Source organism: Elaeis guineensis, chromosome 6 (assembly GCF_000442705.2).
Source record: "Elaeis guineensis isolate ETL-2024a chromosome 6, EG11, whole genome shotgun sequence".
Lineage (NCBI taxonomy): Eukaryota > Viridiplantae > Streptophyta > Magnoliopsida > Arecales > Arecaceae > Elaeis > Elaeis guineensis.
Genome location: NC_025998.2, coordinates 126807341 through 126829722, shown reverse-complemented (window position 1 = coordinate 126829722; position 22382 = coordinate 126807341). Strand labels below are relative to the sequence as shown.

Here is a 22382-nt window from a genome sequence, read left to right as displayed (position 1 = left end):
CATCGATTATTTAAAAACAAGCATGCAACAAGATAGCATTAACTATTGAATAATTATTTCCTTTGAATAAAATACTTTAGAATAACGTATACGGTGCGCACGAGCTAATCGTGAAATTATGAAGTTTTGAATAGTTTGTTGATCATTTAATTAGTGGCAACAATTCCCTAAACCATTTAACAAATTATTGATGAATCTTTATAATTCTAAGGTGTGATGATGGACTGGTCATCACTATATGTATGCATTTTTTTACCCCTATTATGTTCTGATACAGCCGTACACACTACACAGTAATGAGAGTCAAATTACTGAGCTTTTTTTTTTTTTTATTTTTTATAGAACTACAGAGCCTCTTTAGCGCTGCAGAGATGAGGCAAATGCACTGCATTTCTACCGAGACGGCAACTGGTTAATTATCAGATCTTTTTTGGAGAAAAAACCGGTTATTACATTCATTGTGTTTAGAAGAGGAAGAAGAAAATGATTGTTTAAGAAAGAAAAAGAAGTAAAATAAAATCATGAGAAATTATATAGATATCCCTTCAGATTTGGGCTATATACTTGGATCCCAAAAATTCAAAATGTGCTAATTAAATTCAAAAACTTTAAAATCGTTGTAAAATGACCCAACATTCTATCTCTATTAGAGAATATTATTATGTGAGACGCACCAGATAGCTCAATTTTTGTAAAATCCATAACTACCCTTCCTACAAAAATTAGCAAGAGGCCCTTGTTTTGACAGAAATTGAAAGGAGAGTAAAGTAGTATTTTGAAATCTATACCCATTAATGAATGACTTTGTCTTTTAAAATTTATACAGATGGATGGATGATGAAAGATGTATTATTTTAATATCTATATAAATGGATGAATAATAAAGGATTGAGTATTTTGAGATTTATGCAAATAGATAAATGACAAAAGATGAAGTGCTTTAAAATCCGTTCTAATAGACGGAGTAGATGGAGCACTTTGAGATATATAAAAATATATAAATGATAAAACATAGAATATTTTAATATTTATATAGATTGATTAATGATAGAGGATGGAGTGTTTTAAAATTTATGCAAATTGATGGATGATAGAGAATAAATCATTTTGAGATTTGTTCAAGCAAATGGATGACAAATGATGGAATACTTTGAAATTTATATAAACGGATGAATAATAGAGAATAGATTATTTCAAGATTTTTATAAGAGAATAGATGATAATGGACAAAATGCTTTGAGATTTATATAAGTTGACGGATAATAAAGAATGAAGCACTTTGAGATTTGTATAAATTGATAGAATATAGAGGACGGAGTGCTTTAAAATTTGCATAGGTATATGAATACTTGAGGATAGAGTGATTTAAGATTTATGGAAGTAGATGAATGATGAACGATGGAGTGTTTTAAAATTTATGCAGGCAAATAGACGATAGATGATGGAGTGCTTTAAGATATGTGCAGGTGAATGGATCATAGATGAAGCTCTTTGAGATCTATATAGGAAAATGCATCATAGATAAAGTATTTTGCGATCTATACAAGTGAATGGATGACAAAAAATGAAGCTCTTTAAGATCTATGCATACGGATGGATGATTGATGCTAGAGCACTTTAAGATTTATACTGATAAATAAATAGCAAAAGATATAGCGCTTTAAGATCTATGCAAATGGATAAACGATAATAAATAGAGTGTTTTGATATTTGTGTAGATAGTTGAATGATAAAAAATAGTCTTTTTGAAGCAAGGATTTTTTTTTTCTATTTTCTCAATCTGTTAATAGCGTTAGAATCCAGATAGATGGGTGGACCATAATGTAATAAATTTAATTTTTTGGGGCCTAATTGACACATTTTAAACTTTTGGGGTCCAATATGCAGATGACCTAAATTTGAAAAAATGTTATGTAATTTTTTTTAAATCTTTTAACATCTAAATCAATGTGGGTTTTTTAATTTGTTCCTTCCAAACTAATAGGTTTGGGTGGCACTTTGGCATCAACTTTAACATGCACTAACAAAAGTTTTGACCTAATCTCTATCACCTCCACTGCGTTTGTTTTTTTTTTTTTTCCTTTGGTGAAATTGGATGAAGCCTACCCCCATTCAAATATTATTAAATGAAAGAACATGAGGATGGTTTACAAAAGGAGTGAAGGTATACCAGAGAAAGAGGAAAAAGATTACATGGTAGAGGACATTAAAGGGGAGAGAATAAGAAGAATATCCTTGTGACCATCCAATACTTTGCCGGACTCCAAATTACCCCACAAGGTGAACATATGCAAGGTCATGGGAAGGACATAGGATGGAGAGGCTCTTTTGGCAAGAAAGATTCTAGGGTTCCTCTCATATCAAATTTGCCAATAGAATGCCATTACCAACGATCGCAAGGCTTCCTCGAGAAGGAATGTCCTTCTTTTCTCCACAAGGACTAAAGAGTTTGAAAATTTGGTGGCCAATCAAGGATATTAAGGTGCCTTCTCAACATGAGCAGCCATCACTAGATGGTTCATATTTTTCAGTCTAGCACTGCAAAGTGAGCAGCCATTACTAACCATCTAATCTTTTCTTGCCAATAGTTCTTCTATGTGCAATTTGTTTTTAAAAACGAGCTACATAACTACCTTAACCTTCAAGAGCCATAATTAGGGGTGCAAATGGGTCGGGTCGGACCGAGTCATAAATGACCCCGATCCGATCCGATTTTTTGATCGGATCTTGATATTGAACCCAGATCCTATCCAATAAAAAATTGGATTGGGTCAAATTGGGTCCATGATCAAATTTTTTGATCTAATGGGTCATTCGAGTTAGATCGGATCCATGTATAATCCAACTCTAATCCATAAAATATGGATCCAAATTGGATGGGTTAGATCATAGGTCAAATTAACTAATAGGCATAAGCTATAGCTATTCAATCGATTCCCATGATTAGAGTTGAAGTTGATCTTACAAATTTACCATTCAGTGACACGCAATACAATGATTTTTGGAGTGATCATCAATATATGACAATTACATCTCAGAAAACTGTCAAGATATACCTCATGTACATATGAAAGCTAGTCACAAGATACAACCAGAACTGAAATATCTATTTCCTACTAATCCTCTAAATTTTTTGAGTTGGAAAGGTTCTGTAGGTTTGATATGAAGGATTTCTTATAAAGGTAGAAAAGGGAAGAAGATAATATTTGTTGAGGATTCGTTCAGCTTGAACCAACGGATGTCACTCAATTATGGGAGTGAACAAAAAAGAAGGTAATGTTGTGTAGGTGGACAACTCGCTGTAATTTCTGTTTAGCCCATACTAGTATATAATAAATTTGGATCATATAATAGTTTCGGATCAAATCGAGTCATTGAGTATAAGATTCATATAAATCTAAAAATTCAAGTGGGTCGAGTCAGATTAAAATTCAGTAAATCCAGATCCGATCCGAAAAATAAAATGGATCCAATTTTAAAATCGATGCAGATTTTCGGATCCTTCTAAATGGTTCAAATCGGATCGGATCGGATCGGATTATGGGTCAACCCAACTCATTTGCAGCCTTAGCCATAGTTGCTTTCCAAATGAAAAGCCATAGGATACCACCATTATATTTAGGAACATGTAATAAAAGGAGACCTCAACCTAGGCTAACCTAGTCTACAATGATATGGACAAAAACCCTGGTTGGCACAAGGCAGCTTAAATATATTCCAACAACAATCCAGACCAGCATAATTTAAGCATGACCAAGCCAATCATCCTAAATATAGGCTGATAGGTGAAATTGGCCATTTGCCACCAACCTGGTCCAAACGAATTTTCCTAGCTGGTATACTTTGAGACTAACAACAAAAAGAACAGATTCCGGGAATCCAAGTTGCTTTGGGTTGACTTCATGGAATTGAGTTGCCTTGGAATGGAATCACTTCAGCCGTAGTAGGAAAGAACCATTTGCAACTCAGGGATCCTTGGTGACCGTTGCTTTACCATGCGGCGGTACTGGTCACGTGTTACGGAGATTTCATGGCATATATTTTAAACTTTACGAAAGGAATATTTTTGAGGGGGCCGTTGGAATGTCCAGTAGACGACAAGTGGAAAGGCCGCTTTCCTAGTACCAGGATTCGTAATTTTAGCTAAATATCAGGGGCTATTTGTTGGTGTATGGAATTCCGAGACTGACCTCCGGATGATGGGAGAGAGGAAGGTACAGCCAGGAATCGAGGGACGTGAGAACACCCGAAGCTGCCCACGATATTCGACATTTTTACGATCCTACCCTGCCGGTCATATTAAAGTTGGAATCACGGTAACAGGTACTAACTGACCTCCACCGGATGGGAATTGAATCCTCCTGTGGATGGCATGTGCCACAATGGCTTGGGCTGCGTGCTTAGAGCACCCATTGGTGGCTTTAATCATTGTATTTACTTATTTTTCAATATAAATGCAATCTTGAGCTTTACTTGATCCCTTTGAAAGGGTGCTAATGGTTGGATTAAGAAAGGATCAATCGTTTTAGATTATTATTTGATCCAAAATTTATTGTCTCGATATCAATTCCTACATCAGCATCATTTTATTATAATATCATTATGTAATATAATCTATAATAATAAAATATATCGAATATTGACACGATACGAAACTAGATTCAGTACCAATACAGTATAGTATATCTAGTACAATATAGAAAATATTGGTTTGATTGTTAGATCAATTGAGTTAAAGATGAGTCCAAACAATTGATCCTATCAAGAAACTATTTGTGATTTAGTATTGTGATAAAAAAAATCGAGCCAATTTAGAAGCACTTGTGGAAAGTGGGATGTATCTTCATGTATGTCATAGAAGTCCGGGTAACTGTATATTTAACTAAATTCATCAAACTCATTATAACATGGTAAGTGGTTCGAAATTCAAGCCGGTTAGAATTGATAACACACATTTCTTCTGAAAAGAATGAGCTATTTATTGTGCAAGCAATAGAGCCACTCACCGAATGGAAACAATTGGAAGGGGCTAATGTCAATTGAGAATAGTTTAAAGCGGCTATGTGCTTTTGTTATTGGTTAGTCTTTAAAAGATTTTTCAACAAGTGTCCTCCACTAATGTCTTTCTTTTGATCCCATGGTTCTTTCAATTATCCAAGCCAACCAAAGTGTCACACAATGGTGGTATAAAGTAAATACACCACAACATAAATATTTGTGTTTCTTGAGATCAATCAAGTGGTTGCTATGTCTGCAGGGTGGCTTTTGTGCACAACCACCATTTGACATAGCCTATTGCCTTTTCCAACTGCTCCCAATTTAAAGAGATGTGCAATTCACATGCTTGAATTTAACTTGAAAAATGCTACTCCTGGGATGATGAGAATACTTCAACATTGGTTAAAGAATATGCTCGTTTGTTTTCTCTATGGCATGCTAGTGCCTAAAGGCTGAGGAACTTCAAAGTTAAAAAGATGTTTTCAAATTAATCGTGAAGAAATACATCGATAGATCATCTACCAAAAATACATGTCGACTATTTCAATTTTATATGTGCAAGCTTATAGATTACTTGTTGAAAATTATGAATTCTAATGATCAAAAAAAGATGCAACACATTGTGTATCATATTTTTTGAAGCATCATACACATTGGAGACATGTTGCGCTTTCCATGCCATTGAAGTTTCAACATTGATACAAATTGCTCTAACTCTAAACCTCTTACAGAATCTATCTAATCATAGAAGCACATTGGAAGCCATTTGTAAAACTGATCCATCCATGAAAACCTTTTCTAACCTTCCAAATTTGCTACATTTTTACACGATACTTTTTGACAAGAATTTATCCATGCACCACGTTATTCATAATCTATTCTAGATGTACATGTAATATCATAATAATAATAACACCTAAGGCAAACCTTGGATTAATACTTAAGCCAATATTCCATACTACCAATGGCTGTGCACTGGATTAACACCGGATTAACCCTCTAGGAATCTCATAGTCTAAGCTGCACAATGTCCGTTGCAAACAATAAAATTGGCAGGCCAACCAACCAAAAATACTCTCTCATCTTCAATAGGATTATAATTCCTTGATATTTCTTGTGTAAATTAAATTAATGCTAACAACTTCAAAATAATATGAAACATCTTATTTGATACCCCAAACCTGAGATACTTGGCTTGTATTCAAGACAAACCAAGGTTCCATTCCATTGATTCCACTTGGTTTAGAAATCATGTCATGTCCAAGTGGGATCAAGGCCTATTTGGCTCACCAATAACAATGCAAATAACCATCTGTAGAACTTTGGCCAATCACTTGCTCCAAAAACTTACAATAGACATCCATAAAAATAAGTCCAGTAAATTAAGGGCCAGATTGCCATGGAGGCATGGACTTGTCTGCCCACCACCTCCAAATTTCAGCTATCTACAACCCCTGATTTGAAAGTTTCATGCCTTTTCCATGACCAGAGTTGAGTAGTGGAACATGCCATGCTCTCAGGCCTAACAAATTTAGTTAAAGGTTGATTGCCAAAATTCATCCCCTTTGCAGGAACATACCATTATTCAAAAAAATGATTTTTTTTCAAAAATGTAAACTAATTTCAATGGCTTTAAATAATAGCATGACATGTACATGCACCTAAAGTCCTTAATTGATGATCTCCATTACTTTATCTATCATAGGTAGATATCTTCTCCATTGGCAACAAGGCTTGTGGTTTGATTAGGCTGATTGAGGATGGAAGTAATACTAGCATTCTTCATTTAATACGCCCTGACTGCTATGACACTGAGTCAATGTCTGCCATCCAAAAAGACCTTTCAACACCTGCAACCCTTTTGAATCATATTTTTCTGCGCCCTGGTCGTCACCACCTACCTATTTTGTCTTTCCCAGCTTGCAAGAAGCTGATCAACGGCTATAAGAATTCCTGTGGTCCAAGAATTCCCTTAGACACCTCTTTGTTTCATTAAGGAAGAATCTCCACTTTCCATACATCCTTAACCTCTCATTAGCACAAATCAGCAATAAGAAGATGGGAGTGACAGTTTAGTCCATCTCATTGGATTCCCAATCCAACTCGTCCTAAGCAGGCAGAATTTTATAGGTCGAGAGTGAATATGGATAATGATAAAATCTATCCTGAACCGATATCTATATATTCATTATATATATAATTATAAATATATATATATTTATAATTTTATAATTTTATCTAATCTATTCAATAAAGAATCAGAGATAAATTCTTAACTTTATTTTCAACTTAAGCAGCTCTCCAAATGAATTTTATGTAAAAATATTTATCTATTTCAAATATAAGTTAAAAACAACTATTTATTTTTGGTTGAAATTATCCTTATATCTTTATATCTTTTAAAATACTACGGTATTATATTATTATAGTGTAATATTGCTTTACAATAAGATAGTATTATATTATATTAGTATAGTATTCTTTTATAATAATATAGTATTACTTCATTATATTATATTAGTACAGTATTGCTTTACAATAAGATAGTATTATATCATCATAGTGTAGTATGCTTTTATTATAGTATTATTTTATAATAATAGAGTATTACTTTATAATAATATAGTATAACTTTATAATAGTATAGTATTACTTTATAATGATATAATATATTTTTATTATATTATATATATTTTTTATAATAATATAATATTATTTTATAATAATATAGTGTTGCTTTATAATTGTAAAGATAATTGAGTCATTTCATCTCAATTGGATGGTTACTTTTAAATTATGATTCAAATAAAAAAAATATTTTATTTGAAACATGAATAAATAATTATTTTTAAATTTAAATTTAATTAAATATTTTTTTATTAATTTTTTTCCAACACAATCCATCACATTTTATTTTACTCAATCTTACCCCCATTTCACTCTGCTCCATAATAAACATAGAATAGATACGGATAATAGTCTATGCAACTCATAACAGATTCGTCGCCATCCCGGGCTCTATTTATTCTTCCAGCAGGTACCCCATTGCTACCTTGCCTTGATATTTCTTTTCGAATCTTTCTTGCAAATCTGATCTATTTGTGGAGAGAGCACATGGGCCCAACCTCAGCTTATTATGGTAATATTGTACGAGTGTGATGGCATTCGCACTCCCACCCAAACTTGCTCTTACCCACCCATGAATCCCACCCCGTGGTGGGTCCCACATCACCCCACTATTTTAGTCAGTTACTGGAGCAAATAAGGATAATAGGAATCAAACACCCCACTAAATAATTTTCTCAATAAATATTATCATGATACTACGTTGCATGACTTAATAATTCGATAATAAAAAAAATAAAGAAAGGTGGCTGGTGTTGGGGGATTTGGAGGGGGTCCAGGGTTGTCCTTTGGAGGCTTCAAGGTGTTGTGAGTGCGTGTTGGTTTGTTTTTTTATCTCCCGTCTCCGGCCAAAGGTAGGGAAGGTGGATAGAATCTCGATTCTCCAAGCCCATAAAGAAGGAGAAGAAAAAAAATCCCATTTTTATCATCATCCCTCCCAAAAAACCAGTAATGAAGGGTACGTACATACTGAAAGAAAGGGGAGGAGAAATCAAAGGGATGGGGAAAAAAGGCAGAGAATAAAAAGACCAGATGTTGACAAATTTTCTGTCACCGTTCTTAGAGGGTCGTTTGTTCTCGTGAGAGATTTTTTTTTTATCTCGGATCTGTGTGTGTGTGTGCGTGTGGTCCGGCGGATCGAAGTCTACCAATATGATGTCGATCGACAGCTGCATGTTCTTCAAATGGCCATGGAGATGGGCGCAATCCTCCCCCATTAGCGCCCTTTAATCGCCCTTTGTTCTTGTTTTCTCTCAAGTTTCGTTTTTTCTCACTGCTTTCGCTTTCTCTTCGCTTGGATTCTCTTCTCTTGGCTCCAAGTTGGGAACTTTGGATAAAGGAGTGAGGCGGCCGTTCGGGTTTTGGATGTTCCAAGCTGAATCCGCTGGAAAGGAGTTACAGAGATGGGTGACGAGAGGCGATGACGTGGGTTGAGGTAAATTTGCGTTCTTTGATGCGTTATTCTCTCCTTTTGGTTGAGGTTGGTGAAATCTTTTGATCTTTTGGTGATTAGTTTTTTTTGGTATGCTTTGTACTTGTGGATTCAGGATTTCATGGCTTCTGTAGATCTTTTTCTTCTTGTTTAAATTTTTAATGTAAGATATGGCTTTCCAGTTGTTGAATTGTTCAAATTTGTGGCCTGCTAAATCTCTACATCGGATGATTTTAATGGTTCGAGCTCAAAGTTCTCTTATATATATATATATATATATATATATATATATATATATATATATATATATATATATATATATATATATTTGTCTTTTTTCTCTTAGCTCTTGAGCTGATGATTCTTTCATCTGATGGTCTGGACGAAGGTTCGATTCATAGATTAGAGTTTGCATTTATATAATGATTGTTCTGACTTGAAAGAAGATCCTTTCTCTACTTTTTTGAGATTTTATTTTATTTTATTTTTGAATTCCCGGTTGCGGAATCTAAGTAGCTTTTAATTGCGGTCGAAACCGTGATTCATGCAAGACTTTATTGTAAATTTTGGTTGTTTATAATTTATGTTCTTCTATTTCAGGATTGTGTTGTTACTGTTGTATAATAGGAGTACATAGTGATGAAGTACATTGCTTTACGTGTAATTCTCTCTCATATCAAAGGTATTATCGATTTATTATCTTTTTGAATGCAGGGATACTGTTTATCACCTTCTTGCTTCTAATTCTTTACTTACTGTATCGCATTTTTTGGTTTCACCTTGGTGGACAATCTGGATTTGTAGTTATGATAGAGAACTTTCATATCATCTGCTTGATGGAATTGACTTGCATGACACTGCTTGACGGAGCTTGATTGTGACATTGGATATCATCTTGCTGACTTGTAAATCTTCTGGATTGGATGCATTTCTAGAAAGTGAGCTTCTCTTGAGCTGGCCTGCCTCAGATTACCTACTAGTTTACTGAATGATGTCAGACATGTGAGCATGAAAGAGTTGATGGAAAGTTTTACAAGTGGTTGTTTCCTTCATGATTCGGTAACTTTTAATATTTATTTATTTTTACTGAAGTAAATAGTGCGATAAAATTTCAAGTGATATTTGAAGTATGTTGTTGTTTTTTTTTTCTAACTTTGGAATTTGTTCCCTTTTACTATTTAGTAGCTTGCCCGGTAGGATCTTCTCTGCTGCTCTCTTACTAGTAGAAGATTTCTAAGCTTTGTCGCTGCAATGTTGCTTTGTATCTATCGGTGAAATGTCTGAGAGGTTTTAAGCAGAGTCATGGTGAACGTTTGATCTAAGTAGAACTTTTTGTATAAGAATCTGGATCAGATGCTTTAAATAGGTACTGGCTGTGATAATTAACTATAAACTTTTGTGGTTGGGATTCTTGTAATTTTAACTTTTTATTTTTTGCTTTTACTATAGAAATCTAGATGATGCTGATCATGTAAATTTGTCTATGTTTCTGGAATATCCTGGGTAGTTTTGATCTGTATATTGGTTTTAGACTTGGGCATGGGATGTATGAAGTGGTGGACTAGACAATCTAATGCTCTGGCCTGCATATTATGCCAGTGTTTTCACTTTTTACTTTATGAGATTCAAGTTAACGGAAGTTCGTGGTTGGTAGATTAGAAATGCATGGAGCAATTAATGCATTGAGAATTCATGAACTATGTAGAAATCCTTGTTGATAATGAAACTAGAAAGGAAAGAAAACCCTATTCTTACCAAATTGCCTTTTAGGATGAGGTTTAATGATGTATTTTAGCTTGAATAGTGGTCTAAAGATTGTTTTTCCTTATTTCCTTGAATTATTTCTAGTACATAGAATTATGATGCTTTAGTGAGAGAATATTGGTATGAGGGATGGACAGCAGATCCAGTAAGGGATTTTTAGTTAAATTATGATATATGTACCTGCCCTTTAGAGGCATTTTCTTGTTACTGAAAGATGAAATGGTTGAAATCCTTTAGCTCTGCATTAGGTTCATGCCTTTTCTGAACTGCTTAATTGGGAAAGTCATCATTGGGGAAAATTTCTGAAATAGGACATTGTAGTTGATCATGTATGTTTCTTTTCTTGATAGGAGGAGAAAGCACTCAAGAACTTTCATCCTCACCTGTTTTCACTTTCCCTATTTGTTTTTGGCTGTAAACACATAACTCATGATTGTTAAATGGGGAACCTAGGAAATACGAGTTTAACAGATTAAAGCATGTTGCCATGTATGATGTGGTGAATAATTTGAAATAAAAGAAACATAACTTCTTCCAGAATTAACATATGCCAACAAGTTGCTTGTAGATGTAAAGATTTGAATTAACCAGTTGGTAGGCTACATAAAAAGATCTCCTTTGACAGTACAAGGAGGCATCTATTCGGGCAAGTACTGTCAAAGCATGCTTGAGCTTCTTAAACTGAACCCGGATTGAGTAGTTGGAGAGGGATCAAGGTCAGTTTGTCCCACGTTGAATGCTACCACTCGGGATAACTAAAATAAACCTTTTTGTAATCATTCACCAACGTTTCATGGTGTGAACAAAATAAGGGAGAATGGAAAATTGCCTGAAAAGATTGGCTTACAGGATTGAGGCTTCATTTTCGACTTTTGGGACTAGTAGATTATTCTAGCTAGGTAAATCTTTTCTCTCCTCTTTTTTTCCCCCTTAAAAGTCAAATTGGAATTTTGTGTTTAATTGAAAAAACATGGGGGTATTTTGTCAGATATGGACAGAATGTTGTTGGATCATTCTATGTTAATGGATCATTCTATGTTAAAGCATGATCTCATGATCAAAATCAATGATTTTATGTTTATAAAAAAGGCCATAACGAGGGTATAGCAGTTGTATCCTTTTGCATCCACTAATACCCTATGTTGGCATGATCCTTGATTGGTGCGTACTGTGCCCACCTCTAGGGGTACACCCTGTACCTCGATATTTTGAACCTTGACAGAAGTTTATATTCTTGGTGTGAAGAAGGTACCTTTTTGTCGAAAGAGTGGATGGTACAAGATCTCTTCATCAATTCTTCATGCTGGCATAGCACATGGGGAGTAGTCGAATTCACGGGGATTTGGAAGGTGATTCACGGTAATATAAGAAGTGTTCACAAGAGGGTGTTTGAATCATGATGTGCCATGCCATCACCATGTTCGTCATGTGAAACTGATGGGTTGACTGAGTGAAAACCCATAGTATTTTCCATGCTGAAAAAGTGATCTCTATGGTAGGTTATGCCTATTCTTCTAGTTTCCTTATTTATTCTCCCACGTTTTTTACCCTTGGCCACCCTAAAATTGTTTTGAAGGTACCCTTGTTTTTTTCTGGTTAGTCGGATAAATTAACTAATATGAGTATGCATACATCCATGGAAATCAGAAAACAAACTATTCAAAAATTGAGGCAGAAGATGTGTTGAAGAATCCCAAAGTGTAGTACTAGTGTGATCAACCACATAGCTTGCCATCCAGTTTGCAGCATTGTTAGCTTCCCTATAAACATGTGAAACCTCAATAGAAAGCAGGGCATGCATCATTCACCACTAGTCATGTAAGAGTGGATGGAGTCCAGCGTGAACAAGAGGTGGATCCAAAGGTGCCCTTGCTTTCTACCTGTATCCCTTCGTTTTCCTTATTAATTTGGATGGAGATATAATTTCATAGCATATGTGGGTGGCTTTTTACCAAACATTGGATTTTCTTTAAAAAATGGTGCATCTTTATGACATAGGTTCCATATCTATTTGTTTGGATGAATTAGTAGGATCCACTGATCTCATGTACCATCCTTGTAAAAGCTTTGTCGTACGTACACTTGTTGGCTTGTTGCTGTTGTCTAGCTTTCTCTTCCTCACTTCAGGTGCAGTATAGGCAGAGGCTTCCTTTCTCCAGCACAGTGTGCAGAACATGAGGAGAAAAGCAATCAATATTGATCTAGGTTTAAGGAAGAGCATATTTAAACACAATCTAGCTCATTGGGCAAACAAATCTTGAACATATTAAACGAATTAACAAATCAAAACTGTTATGTTCTGATCCCAATAAATGGTTGTGACGTTGATGAGCTCTCCAGAATCAAGTCACTTAAATATATTGTAAATAAGTAAGTGTAAAACTTAAAAGATTTTCATTGTTGGGTTACAGTAGATGTGCATAATAATGTGAAGATGACCTCAAAAGTATAAGAATTTGGAAAGAAAATTTTAAGACAAAAACCTGTTCACGATCCTTCCAGCACTAGAACGAGCATTACCAAAATCAAGACATAGTTGTAGATCAAATATTCAATTTTAGACATAAGTTTGAATAAGAATCATCTACAATTACTAAAAATATCTGCTTGCATCATCGGTAGTTGATGGTGCAATGAGGGAGACTGAGGAAGCCGGAGAAACATGATCATTCCTTAATATTTCAGCAGGACTGATCTGCAGTCATGGAGCAAGAACTATGATTGCTTTTGAAAATCATCTCTTATAGTATTTTACTGCCTTTTCTTTAACACTACACTGCTGCACTTTGAGAAAAAAGTTCTGATTTCCAACAAGTTATGGACTGGTTTTTTTTTTTCTGTGCCTGCTAAGTCTTGAACAAGTGCTAACAGTCTCCTTTCATAAATAAGAGTTTATAGTTAAACACCTTCATACATCTTGGCATTTCAAAATCTCTTCAATGAAGCAGCACTCTTATACTGAAGTGTTAAATAGTTCTACTTAGTTTAAAAAGATTAGGCTGAATCCATTGTTTCTTAACATAATGGCAGGGACCATATGCACTATTAATCAAGATAAGCATTCACAAATTTTATTTTTTATGCTATGATAGTAGGTCAGAATATGTACATAAATTGGTCATGATTTTGCCAGGTCCTTTATGAACTAGTCAGTTTACTGATCAACATAAAGATATGTCATTCATAAGTCAACGGTCCATCGGGCAGTATTGAAAGTTTTAAATTATCCAACTTTTAGTCATTTTCTAAGTTTATCATTTTTCCCCCTTGACCATAATATCTTTATATAATTGAAGCTAGGGCTGTTGCTCTAGAATGTTCAAATAAGTTGATAATATTAATTGAAGTAACTGTAGTGACTTATTTATGGACATGGCAATATGCATCATGATATTATAAAGATCTCCAGTATCTGTTGTCTTCTCATTGATTGCTTATTTCATCTTTTACATGGGATAATGTTTAACTCTTACTTTTTATAATTATCATATTGTTTATGATCAATAAATATACGTATGCTTGCATGCAATATTTATCTGAGCAAGTTTGTCACTCTGATAGGTCTTAAAGGAGGAGGCCTAGGATTTCAAGTTTCTAGATAAAACTTTTCAAGATTAAGTGGAAATAAGAAAAATAATAACTGTAATTTTCCCATTTCTATCTACATGTCTGTCTATCCATACGTCCATCTACTCATAACTTTATGCTTAGTTAATGGTTTTAAAGAATTCATGCCACTCAGTTAGTAGCATATGAAGAGAAAATTACCTTTGGACATGGATGGGGCGTACATGGCCAAAAAAGAATAGAGCCTAGGTAACAATTCCTTGATTTTTCTTATCTGTTTCCTGTGATCTTTTTTCATATATTTTTATTGTGGCCAGGGTTACTAGTATCTCCATGTTCTCATTTCACCATCATGATGCCTCCTATAGCTTCCTGTTTTCATTCCTCCACATGGCAAAAATCCCATCTTTTTTTTGTTTTCTTTAGTACAACCTTCATCAGGTCTTCTTTTAAATTATTCAGGAAATGACTATTACATTGAAAGTGTACTAGTGTACCTATCGTGTGGTATGTATTTAAACATGCAAGCATATGTATCCCTGCACTCTAAACTAGTTACAGTTCTGGGTGATGAATGCTGAAAAATGAGCAAGCATCGTCTCTGAGAAATACATATTTGCTTGCTGAGTTTCATATATCATGTTTCTTGCAAAGTAAACCATGAATTAAGAAAAGAATATGTTAGTGTTGTTGTTAGTAGGAATTCCTGTTGTTTCTGTCTTTAACCGGAAATTTCTTTTCTTTAATTGCAGAATTATTTTGCGCATTTATCGACATTTCTGTTTTCTTAAGAGTTGCATATTCCAAGACGTCAAGATTGTACGTGTATCTTCTCAACCTTTTTGGATATTAAAATTTTATGTTGAATTTCTTTGGAATAATGTTCTTAAGAGATTTTTCTGACTTCTTTTTCATAATTTTTGCAGGAATGGGAACAAAAGTACAGTACAAAAGCTACCTTCCAGGATATCATCCCATGAGGGATCTTAATGAGAATGTAAGCAGTAGTTGGTCTCGGTGCTATGAAGATACTATGTTGAGTGGACATATCTACAGTAATTTCATGTTGAGGCCAGTAAATGAATATTCAGAATATGATAAAGAAATGCTAAAGCGGACAATGCTTGAACATGAAGCCACATTTCGGAAGCAGGTAAGCATATTCACACTTTCAATTTAAATTGTTTAAGATGATGATTTTGTTACTGGTGTGGAAAAACATGTTCTATTTTGTTGGCTTCTACATTTCCAGTCATCCCTTGTGACCGAGCAGGGTGACTTGATTGTCACATCTTATTTAAATCTTAATGGTTTTGAACCCAATTGAACCATGCTATGACTGAGTTTGGAAGTTCCTACTTGTTTTAAGTTCCTGTACAAGTCATGAAGCATCATAGGCTTTGTGTTTTAAAGAAACAAAATTCAGAAAGAATACGTCTCAGTTTCTCTTCTTGTCTTCTTCATAATATTTGAATTAGTTATTTAATACTATAAGTTTGTCGTCACTGAAATTGCAGTCTTATTCTGCAATCTAGGTCTATGAACTGCACCGTCTTTATAGAATACAGAGGGACCTGATGGATGAGTGTCAAAAGAAGGGGCTGCGCAAATACTCTGTACCATCTGATACATCTCAGTCCCATTCTTTTTCATCTCAAATGCCATGTGAAGGCACCAAAAAGATATGGGAGATGTCTCACCTGCCTAAAGTGAACACCAGTTATGACAGAGCAACTTTTGCAAGCATTGATGACATGAGGATGTCCTTAAACTTTCTAAAGGAAAGTAATGTGCAATCTGATTCTATTTCCATAAAAAATGGAGACTCTCTAAAAGATGCTAAATTTGTTGACTCTAAGCTTCAGAAATTTCCTAGGAGAATGTTTGACCTACAACTTCCAGCATATGTATATATTGATAGTGAAGATTCTGAAAGATTGGGAAAGAAAAGTTTTGCTGATTCATCATCTAGAGTTATAGTTTCACCTAGCAGAACTTGCGGCTTTGATCCTGAGAATGATGTAAAGCTTACTTTAGGCACTGGTGGGGGTGTTAAATGCAAAAAGGACACCAAGGTACAAGATTCATGGACACAAAATAGTTTGTCAGATGACAGCTTGGCTGATTTGAATAAACCTATAAAACATGGATGGTTTCAAGGAGCAGCAAATTCAACTTCCACTCATTTACTTGGCCTGAGAACTAACAGTGAAAAGAATCAAGGTAATCTGTTGTCATCAAGATTAAACACAGATGTCCTAGGCCTACAAAGTGCTTTTTCTAAAGACAGGCATGGTGATGAAAGGTCTAGTTCAAACTTCTCGCATGCAGATGAAGAGGAAATAAGACGGGAATGGCCATTCTTCAATAGTGAAAGTGGTAAGATCTTACTGACCTGTTTTGGGGTGTTAGTTGGCAAAATAATGCCTTTAGTTTTATTATTTTTCCATTGATCTTAATCTTGAAACAAGCTAGATGATTATCACTTTTGTAGTTCCCTTTCTAAACATGTCCCAGATAAATGCATTTCATCAGAAATGACAATCTCTTGTTTTTGGTTATATGTGTGTGTGGAATCTTCTAAATTCTCTTAGACCCTAAAGGGTGATTTGATGATTTACAAATGTAGACCATGGCATGATTAATCTGTTTTCTTTAATCAATGTCGCAAAAGGTACAGAGTGCATTCATTTCATCTGCATCATCTCAACTGAGATCTCCATCAACATAACAGTTCGCATTGATATTGCACACTCACTAACATTGTATGTACATCATTTCAGCCTTTATTATCCTGGAGATATAAAGCAGTATATCCCAAGAGATGAGTATGATACCAGTGTACTAGCTTAGTTTTCTTAATCTTTTTCTTTTTTCTTTACATAGGTATAATATTGTTTGGTTTGTTGATGGAACATCTCTCTCTCTCTCTCTTGCTCTCTCTCTCTCTCTCTATATATATATATATATATATATGTATGTATGTATGTATGTGTGTATGTATATATGGTTATATATGTATATGTATACATACACATACATATGTATGTATGTATGTGTGTGTGTGTGTGTGTGTGTGTGTGTGTGCGTGCGTGTGCGTGTGCGTGCGCGTGTGCGCGTGTGTGTAAAACTACAACTTTAACGTATGTATGTATGGTTATATATGTATATGTATACATATACATACATATGTATATATATATATATATATATATATATATATATATATATATATATATATATATATATATATATATATATATATATTATATGTATATGTATATGTATATGTATATGTATATGTGTGTGTATGTATGTATGTATGTAGATGTATATATGTAGATGTACATATATATATCTATATCTATATGTATATGTAGATGTACATATATATCTATATGTACATATATCTATATCTATATGTATATGTACATATATATCTATATCTATATGTATATGTACACACACACAGATATATATATATATATATATATATATATATATATATATATATATATATATGTACACACACACACACATATATACACACACACACACACATACATACATACATATGTATGTATCCGTGTATGTATGTATATGTGTGTGTGTGTGTGTGTGCACGCGCGCACGTGCGCGTGTGTGTAAAACTACAACTTTAATGTAAACCTGAAAGATAAAGTTTATCAGAACCATGTCTTGGTTGTTTGTCTCTGGTTGATCCCGATTTCAGAATGTCTTCATTTTTATTTGAATCTACTCAATTTTTGATAGAATGATCATAGAATTAGTTTCTAAAGAGTGAATGAGCCCCCTTTGTATCAACCATGCTAAACGATGTTGCCATGAATCGGACCATATTGGTCCTTGTGTTGCCATGTATCTGACCATATCGGTCCTTTATGTTCCACTCCAGTTTGCATCAGTCGGTACCACCATATGCGCCAACTACTTGTGTTAGGTTCAGATGGAGGGTGGGTTGCAGTTTGTTACCAACTAGTACCTTGATACATGACTAGATCAGTACTTAATCTATTGTCACTTATTGTTTTACACTTAATTTTTTTTCCTTTGTGAAGTTCATGAACATGCAGAAATTTGAAGAAGAAAAGTAAGTTGTTATATCCATTGGTTTTGTATATAAATTTGTCCTGTATCAAGCTGGGTATATATTTGGAATGTAGTTGTTCATCCAGTTGGACAATTTTAGCTGTGGGATGTTCATCTCTGTGCATATTTTTTGTGTTGCTATTTGGAAATCCACTCTGAAGATTAATGACCTGTAGCTTTGCATTCAGTTCTGCCAGGCACTTGGTTTTGCTCAGTGAAGATGGCTCTCTCTCTCTCTCTCTCTCTCTCTCTCTCTCTCTCTTTCTCTCTTCTCATTCTCTCTCTCTCTTTTTTCTTTGTCTAGATGTTAGAGTAGCGCATGAGTAAACTCTTATCTTTATTTCTTTTCTGTCGATACTTTGTACTCTATATGTGAGTTTCTTTTTTTCATTTTCATTTTTCTGACAATTAATTTCACAGGGCAAACAAGGAGCAGCACAAATTTTTTCAGTCCAAGTCTCTGTGATGATAAATTCCTCGTGTCATCTGACACCATACAACCGAAGCTTAAGAATTCATGTGGAATTGTTTTACCACAGCAAGATAATATGGAGACCTGGTTCAAACAAAGGCGAACTTATGGTATTGAAACTTCTGGAAGTACTCATCTGGCCACCTCAAAAGATTCAGCTGAGACATTTCCTTCAATGCCTGCTTCTTTTTCAATTCTCCCTCAGGCAGACTCCTCCGGTACCGCACCTTCCCTGCTTTCATCTTGGACAAAGCCTGTGAACTGCATAAACCACATTCTGGTTGCAGTTCAAGCACTTCCATGCTATAACGGCTCAACAACTCTGAGTATGCAGAACAGGATTTCCAATGTAGCTATTCAGAACACAGGCACCGATTTTGAAAAATGGCAAAGCAGTAGGGGTTCAAATTTGCGACCAAAAGCTGGAAGCGAGGCACCTTCTTATCTAAACGGATCGCTTGATGATTTTGGACTGGATTCTAAATGTGCACCATTTTTACAGCTCCCATCAATCACTTTTGGTAAGCCAAACCAGAATGATACTGGTGACAGTTCAGCTTTTGGAAACTCCATATGTCATGGACCCCAAAAGTGTTCTAGGGATTTGCAGTGCACAGATGTGAAGTCACCAAAAGATGTGAATCTGAACCAAGCACTTCCAGATGGGATTCAACATGATCTTACCATCCAACAGCATGCAGTGGTACGTAAGCTAGAGCAGAAATTTGAGGAGTCCTCGAAAGGAATCTATTGGCTCAGTAAGAAACCAACTTGTGATGAATCTATTGACTTGGAAAAACATGCATCACAGATGGAGTTGGGCTTCACACGTGGTTGTTCTCAGCTGATGTCCAGTTCCAGTATTGTTGCTCCAGAATCTAATCAAGATAAGGAATCTGGTCCAAGTATCTGTAATCCTCCGGCTTTTACATCAACTTTGCAGGACATGGAGATTGGTATGCAGAAGAATGAGATTTCTGATAGTTTTAGTGGTAGAAGAATGCTTGGCTTCCCTACTCTTGAGAAGGTTCAGCAGAGTGTGGTTTCACGCCAGGAATGCTCTTTGACTAATGAAAGCATGTGCATTGAGAAAGACATGCGGCGCACTGACTTGAACTGTGACATCAAGGAGCGCAGTTCTGAGAAACCAATCTCCACTGGGAGTTCGATCAATGAAAAGTGGGATGAAAGCATTAGGACAAGATCTAGGGACCACATCAATCTAAATGCTGAATTAACTTGTATGGATGACCGGAGGCTATCAGAGTTAACACCGAAAAGTGAGGCGGCTGGTCCATTGCCACTCCAAGTACCAAGAGTTTCTGCAAGATTTGCTTCTGAGATTAATTTGGAAGCACCAATTTCTCAGGCAGAGGGGGATATATTGTCTCATCACGGATATGCACAGCTGAGCAGAACAGATGGTTCACAAGAAACAGAATGCTCTCATGACAAACTTTTAAGGGAGGCAGCGGAGAATATTGTTGCTATGTCAGTGGATGTGCATAGCCATTTAGAGGAAGTCACATGTCATCCATTGCATCCAGCTCAGTGGGATGCCTTGATTTGGCTTGCACAAGTGCTTTCATCCAATGCAGGCAATGCAGGAGTTCCAAGGAGTAATGGAAATGGTGGATATGAATCTTCCGATGATAATGGATTGGATTCCTTCGAGGCTATGACACTGAAGCTCGAAGAAATTAAGGTGGATGACTGCTGCTGTAAACCAAAGGAGTTTGAGAACAGAAAGGAAGGAGAAGTGGGTGCTGCTTCGCTGCTTCTAACGAGGCCTCGGAGAGGCCATGCAAGAAGGCGGCGGCAGAAAAGGGACTTTCAGAATGATATTCTGCCAGGCCTTGCATCACTGTCAAGGCATGAAGTAGCAGAGGATCTCCAAACAATTGGAGGACTGATGAAAGCATCAGGCAAGTCTTGGAAGACAGGCTTAACAAGAAGGAACACTGGTCGGAATGGGCTGCATTCCCAAGCCAAAGGAAGGAGGCAGCCTAGAAGTGTTGCTGCCACCCTATCAGAGACTCAGGTCAGTCCCCCACCAGTGGATCCCATGAACACTGATCTAGAAGTTGATGGGAGGAATATGATAGGGTGGGGAAGGACAACAAGGCGGTGCCGTCGACCAAGATGCCCGCCGACTAATGTCTCTGCTCCTCTAACTGTTCCATATTCATATTGATGATTTTATAGAGAGAATTTGGAGCAGGAATTTTATTTGGAGTCAATTGAGAGGTAAATATAGTCATGGAATGGTAGGTGTACATGCTCTTGGGTCCTAATTTGGGCTTTTATTACTGCCTTGAGTAGAAAAACAGCTTGCACATTTTACGATATATGATGCATTGTTTGGTGAAACAAAAGGCAAACTATCGCTTTTGAAGCTTACAGGGACAATTGATTACAGATTTACAGTGGAGAGGATTTCACTCGAAAAAAATGTTTGTCCAATTTGTAGGGGGACTTTTGGATGTGACCAGATTTCACTTTGTTAAAGTCTAACCCCCTGGGAAAATTTTCTTCTTTTTGCCTCCATTTTCACTTAATCTTTTAATGATAAGTTTATTCGGTATCACTTTGATATATGGAGAAATTTTTGGTATACCGTATGCGGTACAGAAAAAATATACCACGCTATCTGATTGGGTCACACAACTATCGCTTTTCAACACGCATTTATTGTCCGTAGTTTCATTTTTTCATTAGAAATTTTGAATGACGAATATGCCTCTCTACTTCTGAAAAAATTATGGCATTCTGTATCGATATTATGACATCCTGTGTCGATATTAGGATGTCACAATTTTTTCATAGAATGTTATTATTTTGGTAGGAATATTTTTATCATTTAAAATTTTTATAAATTTTTTAATCATAAAAATATTTTTTTTTCTTTATGATATCTTGTGAAAAAATTATGATATCTCATGTAGGATTTATGATATCGACACAGGATGTTATAATTTTTTCAGAAGGAGAAGGATATTTTCGTTATTTAAAATTTCAAACATAAAAATGAAACTACGGACATTAAATACGTGTTGGAAAGCGATGGTTATATGGCCCAATTAAATGGCGCAGTGTATTTTTTCTACACTATATGCGGTGTAGAAAGAATTTTTCTTGATATATATATCCAATTTGGGTCTCTCCTTTTATCCAGCTAGTCCAGTTTTGACTATTGGATTTGAGAATTGTTGTAGCTAAGGGCTCGTGGGCTTCACGATTTTATCCTTCAAAAGATACCTCGTAAAGGAAGGATAGTCTTTTTTTTATATAAATTAAAAAATTTTTTGATTCACTATCAATGTGGAACTAATGATGTCCTTCTATTATACCACAATAGGAATGGATGGTGGCTCTGAAGCATTTGGGATTTTCTTCCTCATAATTCAATGATTC

General features: G+C 35.3%; 1 protein-coding gene across 6 annotated transcripts; it reads left to right on the top strand.

Annotated features, from left to right (window-relative positions):
* Nucleotides 1–8395: 8395 nt before the first annotated feature.
* LOC105046623 (uncharacterized) lies at nucleotides 8396–21451 on the top strand. 6 transcript variants are annotated; one of them, XM_073259784.1, is made up of 7 exons: nucleotides 8396–9058; nucleotides 9770–10114; nucleotides 12065–12314; nucleotides 15139–15205; nucleotides 15313–15539; nucleotides 15922–16765; nucleotides 18917–21451. In XM_073259784.1, exons 5-7 carry the CDS (start codon nucleotides 15315–15317, stop codon nucleotides 21160–21162), a joined length of 3315 nt encoding a protein of 1104 aa, XP_073115885.1. In that variant the 5' UTR covers nucleotides 8396–9058; nucleotides 9770–10114; nucleotides 12065–12314; nucleotides 15139–15205; nucleotides 15313–15314; the 3' UTR covers nucleotides 21163–21451. The 6 variants fall into 6 exon arrangements, with proteins under 6 accessions (XP_073115885.1, XP_019706876.1, XP_019706873.1 ...); XM_019851317.2 differs by lacking the exon at nucleotides 12065–12314 and adding an exon at nucleotides 9656–9737 and having other exon boundaries at nucleotides 9991–10114; XM_019851314.2 differs by lacking the exon at nucleotides 12065–12314 and adding an exon at nucleotides 9656–9737 and having other exon boundaries at nucleotides 9860–10114.
* The last annotated feature ends 931 nt before the right edge of the window (nucleotides 21452–22382 follow it).